Source organism: Scardinius erythrophthalmus, assembly GCF_964197995.2.
Source record: "Scardinius erythrophthalmus genome assembly, chromosome: 25".
NCBI lineage: Eukaryota > Metazoa > Chordata > Actinopteri > Cypriniformes > Leuciscidae > Scardinius > Scardinius erythrophthalmus.
The window spans coordinates 32,363,724-32,380,341 of record NC_138245.1 but is presented as its reverse complement, the minus strand read 5'-3'; the positions used below and the strand labels follow the sequence as shown (position 1 = coordinate 32,380,341).

The 16,618-nt window shown below is 41.7% G+C and overlaps 1 protein-coding gene across 6 annotated transcripts in view; it reads right to left on the bottom strand.

Annotated features, from left to right (window-relative positions):
* Positions 1-3: 3 nt before the first annotated feature.
* Positions 4-16,618, bottom strand: part of filip1l (filamin A interacting protein 1-like) — a 56,850-nt gene continuing 40,235 nt past the window's right edge. For all 6 annotated transcript variants that reach the window (XM_081357345.1, XM_081357348.1, XM_081357349.1 and 3 more), the window contains 2 exons: positions 9,915-12,696; positions 4-475 (listed from right to left, as the gene is read on the bottom strand). In XM_081357345.1, coding sequence (XP_081213471.1) covers positions 332-475; positions 9,915-12,696 — 2,926 coding nt within the window. In that variant the 3' untranslated portion in view covers positions 4-331. The remainder of the gene's footprint in view (positions 476-9,914; positions 12,697-16,618) is intronic.

Below are 16,618 nucleotides of genomic sequence, written 5' to 3'. Positions count from 1 at the left end.
ATGTGCAAGATATAAAAAGTCTTTATTAACATCCAGACATCAAAAATACTTCATATATGCCAAGTGCATCTACACATTGACGGAATCAAAACCGTAACAGCGATTACTACCAACTTGATAAATACAATAATTGAGTTTTGTCAAAAGAAAAACAGAAAAAGAGCAAGGTGAAGCACCATAAAGTGAAAGATTAGTGATGGTCAGGATGAGTTTATCACAGTGTCTTCTCTCTACTTCTGAATATGATAAGAAGTCTCGTTACAGCACCAAAAGTGATCAGCTAAAATGAAAGACGACAAACATGAAACATCCTTCCTCTCGGTCGTGTCACTCATGATTTGGCAGGTTGGTTCATCATATTGAGGTTGTTATTAGACACACATTTCCCAGGGTTCAGTGGAGTTTGGGCGTTGGCCGATCCTTTGGGTTTGGGAATCCTGGTCGGTCCAGGACGCCGGAATGATTCCAGAGGCATCTGAGAAACAGAGTCAAGTCATTTATACAGCGCTTTAACAATATCGACTGTCTCACAGCAGCTTTACAGTGATAACAGGAGATTACAGTAACAGAGATTGTTTAGGCTTTACAGCAGATCTAGAATAAAGTTATTGTCTAGATAAAGTTCATTTTGATCGATTCACTTCCGTTGTAAAGATCATTAGATATTAACTTAGGCCGTGTGTCCACCAAAGCGTTTTTACTCGCGGCTGGCGTGTTTTTTCAATTGTTTTCAATGGGAGCGCCGCGTTTTTAAAACGCCATGAGCGTAACGAGGCGCTGAGCGTCTTTTTCACGCTGAAGCGCTGAGCGTTCGGCGTTTTTTACTGGTCGCCGAGAGTTGAAGAATGTTCAACTTTTGGTAAAACGCAGCGCTCATCACTGTCACTTTTTACCCAACCGTCCAATCACAGTGGAGGAGGGGCGGGACTAATACCACACCGACCAACCGCGTCCGCCACATGATTCTGCTTGTACAACGTCAACAGATGACAACAACAAGCATAATAACGGAACAAAATCAAGAGCCAGATAAAATACATTACATTGTATTGACATTTTAATATAGAATCAACACAGAAACAAAATATGTGTGAAATGAGATACTAGTAAGACTTTCGCGGATATTCCGTATCATAACAAGCAAAGTGTCTCGGTCTCAACTGTCTCAACTGAAAAAACGCTGCGCTGCCAAAACGCTCTCAAGCGCCCACAGCTGAGCGTTTTTAGCAGAGCGCCTAGCGTTTTCAGCTGGCTAATAACGCTTTGGTGGACACACGGCCTTAGGGGCCGCTAACACACACCGTTCTCACAGAAAACAGAAACTTTTAATGTGTTCCGGCCGTTCATTCACACGACAGCAGTGTTCGGAGCTCGAGAACGCAAACCTTGAAACAGTTCGGTCAGAATTTAGACTTGGATAAAAAATAAAATAAAATAAAAGTCGTAGATATGAGTAGATGTGCTGAGCGATGAACAAACGTTCCTTCAGTTATCTGGTCTTTAATAATGTTCTCAAAACATAAACACAAAAACATTGCGTTACAGTGTAATAATATATTTAAGTTCTGAGTAATATTAAGCAACTACATGTACCTACTATAGGGTTAGGGTAGGATTAGGGTTTGGTTGAGGGTTAGTTGCATGTAATTGTGCATAATTTACTGTTATTACTATGGTAAGTACATGTAACATACATGTAACAAGGACACTGTAAAATAAAGTGTTACCAAACATTGTTCATGGAACTGTTTTCTGAAACGTATGTCTAACGTTTTTAAATGTTACTACTTGTTTCAGAACATTCAGAGAACATTCAAAAGTAAAATTTTCAGAATTATAAAATGGATTGTTGTTTTATAAACAATCACATAAGCATAAATGTTTTATGTATATTTGTTTAGAAATAGCGTTTTCAGAATGTAATGGGAACGTTAGCAAACCATCCTTAAGGCCCATTCATAAAGATATAGCTCTAAACGTTCACACCACAACTATAACAATAACGGCACAGAGAAACAATATCGTTGCAATCACTTCGATGCATCCAGCCGATGAACAATAAAAACACTGACAGCCAATCAAAATCCATCTTCGAGCATTTAAAGTGACAGTAAACAATAAACAAAACAATATTTGCGCTGGTGTGACACTAATATAGTTATCATTATAGTTATCGTTCTTGGTGTGAACGGACCTTTAGAAGGTGTTTTTGTTGTTCGGGAAATGAGAGATTATACAGATGTATGATGTGTTGAGATGACCAGAAGATGGCGCTGTCAATCTCACACACACACACACCTCATGCCTTTCTGTCTTAGCAGGGAAATGGTTAACTTGTCATTTCATTTTTTTCCTCCATAAAGAAAAAACAGTTATAGCAGAGAACATTGAACACACACTGTGAAGGGAGAATGATGCATGTGTGTGAGGTGTTTTCTAATGTTTAAGAGAGAGAGAGAGAGAGAGAGAGAGAGTGTGTGTGTGTGTGTGTGTGTGTGTGTGTGTGTGTGTGTGTGTGTGTGTGTGTGTGTGTGTGTGTGTGTGTGTGTGTGTTTCTTCAGTCATCTGTGAGGTTTGTGTGACGGATCTCATTCCTGCACAATCAGCACAATCGCTCTTCCAGAGAGTCCAGGAATCATCGGGCCTCACACTCGATCCAGAATCAGTTTCAGGCTACGTTTACATGCAACCAAATAATCCATTAGTAATGGGACTGATGGCTCAATCGCACTGAATCTGATTGAGCTCGATCCCAATGAAATTTTGATCGGATTGAAAGGGGTGTTTATTCCTTTTCTAATCCGATCGAGAGAACATGTAAACACTTGATCGTATTGAAAACCGAAACTGAAAAAACTGCACATGTGCGATGACGCAGAAATAGCGTAATGACGCAGAAATAGCGTACTGATGTAGAAATACCGTAATGACGTAGAAATAGCGTAATGACGTAGAAATAGCGTAATGATGTAGAAATAGCGTACTGATGTAGAAATACCGTAATGACGTAGAAATAGCGTAATGACGTAGAAATAGCGTAATGACGCAGAAATAGCGTACTGATGTAGAAATACCGTAATGACGTAGAAATAGCGTAATGACGTAGAAATAGCGTAATGATGTAGAAATAGCGTAATGATGAAGAAATGACGTAGTAGCGTAATGACGTAGAAATAACGTAATGATGAAGAAATAGCGTAATGATGAAGAAATAGCGTACTGATGTAGAAATAGTGTAATGATGTAGAAATAGTGTAATGACGTAGAAATAGCGTAATGATGTAGAAATCACGTAATGACGTAGAAATAGCGTAATGAAGTAGAAATAGCGTACTGATGTAGAAATAGCGTAATGACGTAGAAATAGCGTAATGATGTAGAAATAGCGTACTGATGTAGAAATAGCGTAATGACGTAGAAATAGCGTAATGATGTAGAAATAGCGTACTGACGTAGAAATAGCGTAATGACGTAGAAATAGCGTAATGATGTAGAAATAGCGTACTGATGTAGAAATAGCGTACTGATGTAGAAATAGCGTAATGACGTAGAAATAGCGTAATGACGTAGAAATAGCGTACTGACGTAGAAATAGCGTAATGACGTAGAAATAGCGTACTGATGTAGAAATAGCGTAATGATGTAGAAATAGAGTAATGACGTAGAAATAGCGTAATGACGTAGAAATAGCGTACTGATGTAGAAATAGCGTAATGTAGAAATAGCGTAATGACGTAGAAATAGCGTAATGATGTAGAAATAGCGTACTGATGTAGAAATAGCGTACTGATGTAGAAATAGCGTAATGACGTAGAAATAGCGTAATGATGTAGAAATAGCGTACTGATGTAGAAATAGCGTAATGACGTAGAAATAGCGTAATGACGTAGAAATAGCGTAATGATGTAGAAATAGCGTACTGATGTAGAAATAGCGTAATGACGTAGAAATAGCGTAATGATGTAGAAATAGCGTACTGATGTAGAAATAGCGTAATGACGTAGAAATAGCGTAATGACGTAGAAATAGCGTAATGATGTAGAAATAGCGTAATGATGTAGAAATAGCGTAATGATGTAGAAATAGCGTAATGACGTAGAAATAGCGTAATGATGTAGAAATAGCGTACTGATGTAGAAATAGCGCAATGACGTAGAAATAGCGTAATGATGTAGAAATAGCGTAATGATGTAGAAATAGCGTAATGATGTAGAAATAGTGTAATGATGTAGAAATAGCGTACTGATGTAGAAATAGCGCAATGATGTAGAAATAGCGTAATGATGTAGAAATAGCGTAATGACGTAGAAATAGCGTAATGATGTAGAAATAGCGTACTGATGTAGAAATAGCGTAATGACGTAGAAATAGCGTACTGATGTAGAAATAGCGTAATGATGTAGAAATAGCGTAATGATGTAGAAATAGCGTAATGATGTAGAAATAGCGTACTGATGTAGAAATAGCGCAATGACGTAGAAATAGCGGAATGATGTAGAAATAGCGTACTGATGTAGAAATAGCGTAATGACGTAGAAATATCGTAATGATGTAGAAATAGCGTAATTATGTAGAAATAGCGTACTGATGTAGAAATAGCGTACTGACGTAGAAATAGCGTAATGACGTAGAAATAGCGTAATGATGTAGAAATAGCGTACTGATGTAGAAATAGCGTACTGATGTAGAAATAGCGTAATGATGTAGAAATAGCGTACTGATGTAGAAATAGCGTAATGATGAAGAAATGACGTAGTAGCGTAATGACGTAGAAATAGCGTAATGATGTAGAAATAGCGTACTGATGTAGAAATAGCGTAATGATGTAGAAATAGCGTACTGATGTAGAAATAGCGTACTGATGTAGAAATAGCGTAATGATGTAGAAATAGCGTAATGATGAAGAAATGACGTAGTAGCGTAATGACGTAGAAATAACATGATGTAGAAATAGCGTCATTATGTTAGAGCAGGACGACGGCCCTCCAGTGCTGCTTCAGACGCTCATCCACACACGACTGGCTTTGGGCATCTTTACTGTGTGATCAATATTAGCAGCGGAACAACGGCTCATATGATCATTATCTCCAAATTATGACCAGAAATGCATAAATATTAAGTCTGCTGTTTAAAACAAATAAAGAACTGTAGGAGAACAGTTATTATGCGCAGACATCAGGAAACTGTATATTTGTGCAGTGAGCGCATGTCAAAAACATCTATTCTGATTTGAAGCTTGTGACATATAAACACACACATCAACCCGATCACGTTTAGTGTTCATGTAAACACTACATTCAGATTCATCAATCAGAATTAATTCAGTCCGACTGAAACAAAAGCTGTGCATGTAAAGTGTGTGTGAAGTCTCTAACTGAGCTCTCCGAAACCAAACCAAAGCCTGCAGGTTTACGTCAGACATGAGAAATGTAGATATGTGGGTCAGGCTGTGTTGGGCTCGAGTAACAGCAGAAACACACACGGCTGGAGTCCGAGAATCACGTAATGAGCGCTAATTAAACGTGTCCTCCCGCGTCTCTCTCCACTGTCGCCATAGAAACTAAACAAGGCTTTTGTTTGGGCCTCAGACCCGCCTCTGAACACTCGCGTTCTTCTGCTGAGGAACTCAGTTTTAGTGTTTAACGCTTTCCTTCACTCAAGTTTCTTTACTGAGCAGATCTGATCTGAGCTGGACATCAGGTTTGATGCTTAAAGAGCGGCTAAATCGGCTTAAGAGCTGCTAAACCACCGTTTCAGACGTTTAACTTTTTTTTCACAGGTTTCACAGCAAATAATGATGTTCTTCTCCAGTGTTTCTGTCTTGTTTTTCAGAACAAACATCTAACCCATTCTTAAATCAGGTGTTTTCTGACAAATCTATCGAAATGAAGTGAGTTTGTGCTTTATTTGTTAGAAAACATCTCCAGTAAATGTATCTTGATTTAAAGTAACAACATGTAACTTTTCAACCTTCATAATATATTTCCAAGACCCTTGTGATAGTACATCGACTTACAATAGGTTGAATGAGACGTCTGCCAGAGCCTGACGGGGTCTGTATCGCTTTTACTGGCACTATGTAACTTCGGGGTGCGGGTAGTAACCAGAGCTCAAAAAGAACTACAAAATTCGACTGCTTTACGGCATACGTCACTTTGCCCACCACTTCCTCAAATGTGGCCAACCAGCGCGTTTGTTTTCGTACGTCTGTTTTCGTCATGGCTGAAGCAGCAGCGAAACGTAAGAAGTCCAAGGTTTTGTCGGAGTAGAGTCGGAAGAGGAAAAGGGAGAGTAATAAACTGAAAGTCAGGACGAGGATCAATATTGGTCGAGCGTTTGCTCGCTGGCGTTAGCTTATGGAGGAGGAGAGTTACCAGACCGATGCTGACTTGGCCGTCATGCTGTTGAACTAGTAAGTAACTGTAAATTGCTTGCATACTATCTTTAGTTTTTCTAATCTGTTGTCTGCCTGGCTACGTTACGGAAACTATCTGGTCCTCCATTTATCTTCATGAATCAGCTAGTAGATGAGCGAATTATCAATCTGGTAGCTAGTAAACACTAACATGGTAGTTTTAGATGGTTAGGATGCTATCGCTATCATTCTCGTTCAGATTTGAGCATTGCAATCGACATGCAAATCGCAAATGTTTGAGTTAAAATGTTTAGTCTACTAAACGTGTATAAATTATGAAAGGGGGAAGATTAATAATATTGTCATTGCCCATATGAAAAAAACCTGCATGCTTCATATACAGTAACCGTAAATCATTTTACGACAGCGGTAATGGACAATTCCGCTTCCAACCTGTAGGGCGACCGCAGAGGAAAAGTTCCATGTTGTTGCTTTAAGAATGTTTAGATGTTTGTTCTGGTAAACGAGACCGAAACACTGAGGAGGAATGTCATGTTTTGCAGTGTAATCGTGTGTATCTGGTTGGGTCTGTGTATAAATGCACTATATCAGCCATAACCTCACTGCAAAAAACCTTATTCTTACCAAGATGCTTTTACCGGAGAAGCAAAATAACACGCATTTACGTCTAGATTTCAGAGAAATTTTGTGAAGATTATGCTTAAAGCAAGAGAAAAAAAGCTTGTTAGATTTCTCTGCTTTGATTATCGAATCAAATGAAGATGATCATGCATCGTCTCATTTGTGTTTCTCAGCATCATGGATTCGAGCTGAATGAGTGTGTGTGTGTGTGTGTGTGATTCACTAACAGGGCTGATGAGACATCGTCTCGGCTCATGATCACAGCTGTTCTCGAGCCCTTCATGAACAGAAGTGTGTTTAGCCAGACTAGCAGAGGATACACACTCCAGACGGCACAGATTCCAGCCTGAATCAATTTAACGCTTGATATAGTCCTCATGTGTGTGAGCCGATTCATTAAAAAGAACACATAGCATGCTGTAATGTACCAGTCCGTTTGACAGATATTTAGTTTCAAAATACTTCTGCCAAAACTTTTTTGACCAGTGCATGCAAACTCATCAAGTTAATGCTTTAGCGTTCTACACACTGCAGAGCTTTAATGCTGTTTTTCCTCGGAGTCGAATCTCATGCGGCAGCAAAAGACCATGCAGACGGTCAGACTTTTCCATGATATCACTGCAGAAGACTGTAGATTCCCTCAGTGAGAGCGAATGATGGCGGTGGACCGGCCAGACAATCCACTCAACTCATGCAGACCTTCTCAAGCTCATTTTCTCACTAATCAAAAATTATTTACTTTATAAATGTAATACTATGGGCCAGATTTACTATCGGGGCCAGATTTTAACGATCTGAAACGCAAGTATCAAACGCGAAACGCAAGTAACTTTGTGGGCGGGTCTCTTGCGCCCGACGCAAATCTAAAATGTGTTGGCCTGAAGTCGCTTCATTACTCATAGGTGTGGTCTGGGCGTAACGTGAAATAAACCAATCAGAGCGGCATTTCAAATTCCCTTTAAGAGCGGCGCGCTTGTTCCATGGCGGATTGCTATTATATTGGCGGATTTGCCAGACGCGCGCCAGGAGCGGTTCACAGCCGAGGAGACCAACGTTCTGGTCAGGGCCGTAAAACACAGAGAAGTGACATTGGGGATGGAGAAACACACCCAGATTAGCTTCGCTTAAACAGGCGTATGATCATTTAGGTAAGTGTGTAAGCTATTTTTCACATCTTCATGGACACCACAATGATTTCCCTCATGTGGAATATTTTTCCTTGTAATTATGTATGGTTTGCAAAAATGAAAACTGCTGCGTCTGTGTGTAGATGAGATAAGCAAAGTGTGTGTGTGTTGTGCACACGCTACATTATGGCCAAGCATGCGCCCTTAAAATAGCCTCTGAATAACATGCGCAACGTGCCACTGACTTTAGACGAGGTTTCTCCTGGTCTGTGGCGGAATTGTTTTCTGGAACTGCAAAATAGCACCAGGGAACGTTTGCGCCGGATCACGCCTCCTCTCTTCCCTGAACCGCCCCCGGGAGCGCAAGTTCATTCCCTAGTTCCCGGCGTGCGTCTGTGGAGGGAAGAGTTCGCTGTGCGTCGGGAGCAAAATAGGAATGACACATGCGTCGTGTACAAAGTCAATTGCGCTGGGTGCAAGATAGGGCCCAAAGTTTCTCCAGCGCAAACCCTCTTTACGCGTTAAACTACAGTCAGGATTTACTAAAGACACGCAGTGAAACATTAGTGCTGAAAAGGCGAGGACAGGGTTATTTCTGCTGCTCATATTACTGCATATGCATTTGTGGGAGTTTCCCTTTCAGACGTAGTTTTTATGAGAGTATTTAAATGAATCACGCAAGGTGTTTTACTAAGGTTTGTGCTCGTCAGTTTACTGGGATTTGCGCCATTATTAACCGCCCAAAAAAGCACATCTTAAACCAGACGCTAATCTGCGCTGCTCTTGGTAGATTGTGTTGGTCATTATGGAAATTATCCAGTTCTTTAATTTGTGTCGTCAGTAGATCATCGCAGAACTTTACACTCCCATCGGCGCTTTTATGGGATAATTTGCCCTGTTTAGTAAATCTGGCCCTAAATGTCTTATTAATGGTTAAATGTTGTCTGATAAAGAGCATCTGATAAATGAAATTATGCAATATTACATGATGAATGTGTGCATGTGTTCCTCATCAGAAGGCATCAAATACGTAAAATAATAGTAAATGAATCTATTGTTAACATTCTAATTTTAATTATGGTAACACTTTACAATATGGTTCATTAGTTAACATTAGTTAATGTATGAACTAACAATGAGCAATACATTTGTTACAGTATTTATTAATCTTTGTTAATGTTAGTTAATAAAAATACAGCTGTTCATTGTTTGTTCATGTTAGTTCAATACAACATTTGATTTTAATAATGTATTAGTAAATGTTGAAATTAATATTAATAAATGATGTAGAAGTATTGTTCATTCTTAGTACATGTTAACTAATGAAACTTATTGTAAAGTGTTACCTTAATTATTAACAGAAACCCAACATAAAATGTAAGAGAAAAATGAAAAACAAACCAAAAATGCAATTGTACATCAATCAGTGAACTTTAATGGTACAGGATAATTTGCTTTCTAGCAAAAACAGTAAGTGCACTTAACCTGTGAAAAAGTGAAGTGAAAAAGCACTAGTGCTCGTGTTCTCGTTATGTGTGGTTTTCTCTGCTTTCGTTTTACATATCATGCACATAAACATCACATTATTAGAAACAAACAAATCAAACAAACAAACCAAACCAACAAAAGGAACTAAGTTATTGCAGTCAAGAACACCGGATTTGAGGGATTGTAGGAGCAGTAGATGACGGAGTCAGGGGTCAGGGGTTGACAGATGGTCAAGGGACACACTCTTCTACAGTCACTAATCAAACACTAGCCGGTTCGGGTCAGTCACAGATATTACTTACTGTAATTTGTGAGGGCCGTGAGATGGGACTGGATGTGGGTTTTATCACGATGCTGCTTGTGATTTTGTTGTTGGCTTTGGCGTTGGACAGCACTGGGATCCTTTGCTCCGGCCCGAGGGAGTAATAGGGGCTGACGGGTTTGCCTGAGGTGTTCACGGCTTGAATGTAGGGGCTCCCTAAGTGAATATGGATTTTGTTGTCATCAGTGGTAATGACGTTTGGACCTGAGCTGTTGGATCTCTGTAGTTGCCAGCTGTTCTGCCTTTCCGGGCTCACGCGGAATACGGGATTAGATCCGGCGAACTCTCCCGGGTCAGGGGATCCAGTGGTTACGGACACGATCTGAATGGGTGACATGGCCCGTTCCGGGGTCAGCGATCCGCAGGACTCGGGAGATAGAGTTTGGGAATAGGCTGGCATGGTGAGCGGAGACAGGGATCGATCCGGTGTGCCGGGACTCTCCGGAAGAGGAGGAGGAGAACCCTTGGGCTTGTTGGAGGGTGAGATCGAGGAGTTCTGGAGGATTGTGATCCGCTGTTTTGGAGCTCCACTTGTCGGGATGACCGCCGTGCTTGTAAAGGACTGGGCGCTTTCAGTCGTAGGACTCGTGATCTCAAGAGTTGCTGTGTTGTGCCCGAGATCAGGGGTCACTTTGATGTGGAGAGGTTGCCCAGGACTGTGTGTGAGGACCACGTCCCCCTGCTGAACGTGATTCCCGTTCTGCCTCGGTTGCATCTTGCCATTCATTGAGTGCTGACTTTCTCTAGTCTTAAGGAAAGGGCCTCTTACTCTTCTCATGTTGTTGTTAAGGTTGTTGACATTGTTCATGAGTGACGGAGTGCATTTTGTGAGGTTGATCTCATTGTAATTGTCCTCGTCCTCTGGATCGCTCTCCACGTAGAGCTTGCCGTTGACCAGGGCACGTTCCAGCGGTGCAAGATTCCTGTAATTCGGGGATAGGGTGTCCGTTGGGTCCGTTTGGACCTCCTTTGTGGAGACTTGTAGATCTGAGAAACGTCTTCCGTTCATTCCCGGTCGTAAGCTCTTGCTGAAGCGCCGGTATCTCTCCAGTTCTCGCGTAAGACTCTCCATCTCTCTGGCCAGCTCTTTATTCCTGACCTCTTGCTGGGTGAGTTTTCTCTGTAGGGTCGTGTGGTCTGTTTTATAGCGGCAGATGGATTCCTCGGTGCCCATGTACTCGTGGATCTTCTCTTTCAGGGCTTCTACCTCTCTAGTGAGATGACTAGATTTGGCCTCTTCCTCTTTCAGACGCTTGTATAAGATGTGCTCTTGGTTGGACTCCTCTTTCTCAGCCAACTGGTACTTGGACAGTTCGTTCCTGGACATCTCCAGTTCCTCCATCAGGGCTTTTGCTCGCTCCTGCTCATTGGAGTATCTCTTCTCCAGGGATTCAAACTCATCTTCAGTCTTCAAAAGGTCACCCTCAACCACCTTCATCTCCTTTAACTTCCTCCTGAGGCGTTCCACTTCCTGGGTCAAATCTTTCACTTTGTTATCCTCCTGTTGGTAGCGGTAAGGACCAGGGCTCTTTGAGTGCTCTTCTTTGGATTTGCTCCTCAATAACTCTCTTTCCACTGCTTCCAATGACTGAAGCCTCTTTTTCATCATGCTGACTTTAGACTGAAGATCACCATTTTTCTCTTCTTCTGCTTTCAGCTTAGCTTTGAGCTCATCCCTCTCCCGAGTGGCAACACACATCTTCTCCTCCAGTTCGGCCTTTGAGCGAAGAGCTTTCTTGCTCTCTTCGATCAGTTTCTCAGTGACGGTGTTGACTTTGTCTTGTTCTGCCTGAAGTTTCCCAGTGCTGTTTTGCACTTTGTCCTCCATCAGCTTTAACTTTTCGGCCATGGCCTTTCTCTCATCCACCAGCATGACGGTCAGTGTCTTCAATTTTGTCAGATCCTCTTTCAGTGTCAACTCCATCTTCTCCATATGAACTTCGGTAGCCTCAAGCTCTTTGATTCTGACTCTCAGCACATCAAGTTCATTGGACATGTGTTTAGTCATGGTTCGCTCTTTCTCCAGGTTGCTTTTCAGTGAACTGCACTCCTGCTTGCTCTTCCCAAAGGCGTCCTCTAGTTTCTCCAGTTCCATGATTCTGTGATTCAGCTTGTCCACCTCCACCTTTAAGCCACAGCTCTGGCTCGACTCCTTCTCCAGCTTTCGGTGGAGATCCCTGCACGTATCCTCCATCTTGATCAACTCCTCATCTTTCCCTTCCATTTCAAGCACTCGTTTCCTCAACTCCTCCACCTCCGCCACGAGGCTGGAGTTTCCACACTCCCCTCGGCTGATCTTATCCCGGATCTCCTGCAGTTCCTCCTCTGCTCTATGGAGGGTCTTGTTGGTTTCTTCGAGCTCGTCTAACTGTCGGCTGAGAGCGGAGAGCTTCTGGCGTAGCTGTCGGTTCTGGGCATCTTCATTGGTTAGTTTGGCAGTCATGGCGTCCTGCTCTTGGTGGAAGTGGCAGGCCTGGTTGCGTAACTCCTCTTCCAAGCGGTGCACTTTATTCTCCTCTTCTTGCAACCGGGTCTGGGCGGAGCTCAGCTCGTCTTGGGCGTGCGTGACCGTGTTCTGGAGCTCCTGGACTTTGGTGGTTTGTTGGGTCAGCTGTTCTGTGAGACGCTGCTGTTCGTCAACCACCAGGAGAGCGAAGGACTTTAGCTTGGTTAGTTCGTCCTTTAGACTTGTGACTTTCTTTGTGTTCTCTTCTTCCTTTCTCTCCTGGTATGTCTTTTCCTGATCAATGAGCAGTTTCAATCTGGCAACAGAGAAGAAAATATGAAAAGATTGTTAAGATGAGTCGTTCAGAATTTATTTATTTTTTTAAACATTTAATTTTAAACATTTATTGTAAAGGTTGATTCACACTGCACGACCAGCACGGATAATCACCAGATTACAGTACGTAATTTCTCAGACGTTCCATGACCCAACAAATTATATTTGAACATGATCAATCAGCGAAACCAAGTTCAATGCTAACAGACGCCAACAGAGTAACAGACTGATCTGACAAAACCTGACAAAGATTCTGTTGCCGTCTGTCGGTGACATCGACATAGATATAGAAACACATAAGCCTAATGTGAAAGTTAACTGAACTGGTATTCAACTGGGAACCTCTGTGTCGATGTTTGTTCATTCCATTTGAGGATATATAGAGGTATAATTTTAAGCTGGGCTTGACATCATTTTTTTTGCTTACCAGGCACTGTGGCTTGTGGTTTTCCAAAGTTACTAGCCACTCAGCATTTTCACTGGCCACAATTTTGACATCGATACTATAAGGAAAAAACTGCCATATAGATATTTTTAATATTATCTCATAATTTGTCAGCCGGTGTATTAGGCTGCTGTCACTTTAAGACCTGACACACTGACCAATTATGCTGTTTTATAATGCCAATACTTGTCTTTATGTGTGCACACTTTGGGTGTGAGCACAAAATCTGCGGGAATGAGTAAAATTATGCTCAATACACGCAATCCCTCGCCGAAATTCAAGCCCTGTAACACCAACAATATTCACCCAGAACAAATTAAACGAGTGAGTAAAGGGACTGCGGGTTTGTGTGTAAGATGCGAGAGCAAGAACACGCAGCTGATATTGTGTGTAGGGTTAGGGTTAGGGATTTTTGACAACACTACATTGCATTTAGTGTATTACTTCAGATGACTTTTTAAAAGACTACAACTGAAAAATGTATATTATATAAAATTCAACCCGCCAAAGTGGCTAGTAGGAGTGACTGCGCTACACGCCACCGCCGAAATACACACGCATTTGGCGGGTTGACGGGTGTTAATGTCAAGCCATGATTGTAAGTAAAGTCCAGTCGACTAAAAGTGGGGCAGTGTGTGTTCAGAGGTCCACAGTCGGGCAGAAAGAGGGTCATGATGGGTAAAGCTTCCCTGTTCCCTGAAGCCGGCAGCGATGGAGGGTGTTTTGACTACACTACAGTGGAAGTGGAAAAAGACTCTTAATAAGGGGGTTCCTCTATCCCCCCCAACACACCCATGAACACCACCACCTTCCTTCAGTGGTTTTACATTTGAAGGAATTCCCCCTCCTCCAAAGGCCATTACTGGCTATGTAAACAAACCCTCTTTCAGAGGCTCTAACCAGCAGTGGACTGGGATGATGTCAGTGGGACGAGGCGTATGGAAGTGTGTGTCACTCATACGTGGCTTCAGCCACTTAAAAGTAATGGAAAATCAGTTTAATAATAACAGAACGACGATAGAAAATAAAAGTCAGATTCTAAAAATACAGTATTATAATCACAGTGCAGTGTCCTACTGAACATGAACCAAAGCACCATGAGTTCCTTCATAAACCGTGATGCGATTTTCTCCTAGATCTGCTGGACAGCAGACACAATCTGAGGCATTATTGTCAATCTGTATTGTAAAAAGCACTGTATAAATAAAGGTGACCTGACTTAACTTGAGACAGCATAATTCTATTCTATGAGATTTTACAGGCTTAACATTCACACAGCATCAAGCTGGCCGTCCTCACTACAGATGCTGGAAATATCTGTGGTGTTACGCTGACATTGGTCTCTTTGTGACTTCATTAAACATCCGTGGTTCGCTATTAACAGAAGGAAATGAAAGAGTTGAACGGCGTAAGACTGAAGTGCTATTGTGCCAACGCTCACTTATTATCATCCATCACTGGCCTAAAAACACATGCTTCAGGAGAGAAATACATGCGTTCGAACACTTGCTTCTTATTTACCAATCTGATAACCTCATAAGCTCAAAGCTCATGCTACATTTCTCTGTGATTTATTGGCATAATAGATTTATGCAATCAATGCATCGCAGTTTACATATTATATGTCCTCATCAGTATGCAAGATTAAAGCCAGTGCATTCTGGGACACGGTACACACACTCAACAGTATGCCAAATGAGCCTGGATAATAAGCAGTGGTCAACATTTGAAGTGGATCAAAAACGTTCATCAAAGTTGTCCTCAGACAAGAACGGGTATTGCTCATGTATAACTGTGATGAAAGGTTTTGATGAAAGCTACTGTGCTATTTTCAGTGTATTCAGTGAGCATGCATGCTAAGAAGGAATGATGAATTCGGCTGGACGCAACAGTACAAGACAAAGGACTCTATGGGATCAAGGCATGATGTAAGTCTCAAGTTACTTTCCCACAACTGAACTGCACACTTTTACAGTGTAGCGTTTACATGAAATATGTTAATTGAGACACAACCTATGATTCTCAGCAAGAGTAATGACACGTCTTCTGTCATCATGTAAATACTGGGACTCGCATTTATTCAATCTTCTTACCACTGAAGCACATTCTACATTAAACCGTGTGATCAATCTAAACATTAATCTCCGAAGACACGGCGTTCCTCATGTGGACACGGATCTGATGAGGAAACACAGGAGCAGCTCAGGGAATCAGGAGTTCTCCATTAGAGAGAAACACTCCTTCCCTGTCTTAACCTCGAACGCCCGATCGACTTGGACTCGCTCCCGAGAGCCCAGATTTTTACAGAGAAAACTCAGGAAAAGTCTATGCCATGGAAAAAAGACTTTAATATGGAGTTGGAAAAGCCTGCGAGAAGGATTTAGATGTTGTCATGAATAAGGGTGTGTGAAATCTCAAGACGACCTGAGAGAACGTGGAAAAACTCGACTGGATTTAAATGACTTGTACATTTTGTGTGTTTCTGTGATATTATATGTGAAAATACATAAAAACAACAACGTCCTGAAATGTTGCACAGAACACGAGACGGACAGCGACCGCTCAAGCGCTGGTAATTAAAGCATTATGGGATGGAAGACTCATCATCAAACCCGTAGTGTGTGTCCAGCAGAGGGCAGCAGATCTGAGGCGATCACACCGCGATTATAATCCTCAGAAACACTGAACGAGCTTTAAAGGACTAAACTTCACACTAACCTCCTCAGCGAGACCATGCTAGAGATAACAGCAGAGTTGGAGATGAGCAGAAAGAGCTCGTTCCTGCACTGTTGAGGAACTGTACTGAAGATAATAACGGTGTGTAACTCCAGTTAATAACAGGACTGACGTTAATGACAGTACGTGACCCGATCATGTTCATCTAACAATTATAATCTTGTCCTTTTCCAAAATCTGCTCATTTTTTCCTGCATTTATTATAAACTCTGAATATGCAGCTTGAAATGAAGTTCAATGTAACTAAACAGTGAAACAAACTGATGAACATCATCTGCAGCAATTCTGAGCTTTTCTGCATTTTACAGTGTTATAAAGACTGGATTTACATGAAACCACAGGTTGGACGTTCATCATCATCATCATCATCATCATCATCATCATCAGAACACACTGATCTTCTAACGACTGTTCGAGGTTTAGAAACATCAGATCTGATGCAGTGCAAGTTTGCCCAGTAAAACACAATCACCAGATCAACTAAAGATTAAATCCTTTCATTTAACATGATATCAAAGTCAATCGCTCTGCTTCCAGCCAGTGTGTGTGTGTGTGTGTGTGTGTGTGTGTCGTACCTGGTGTGTGTTGTTCACCCGCCGCTGCTGATGTTCGGTGTGTGTCAGTGATCTGAACATTCCAGCTCTGAAACTCAACAATGAGTCGGACTGAAGACGCCTATGAGAGCATGACATCATCAGCACGCCCTTATATGGAGCTCTCA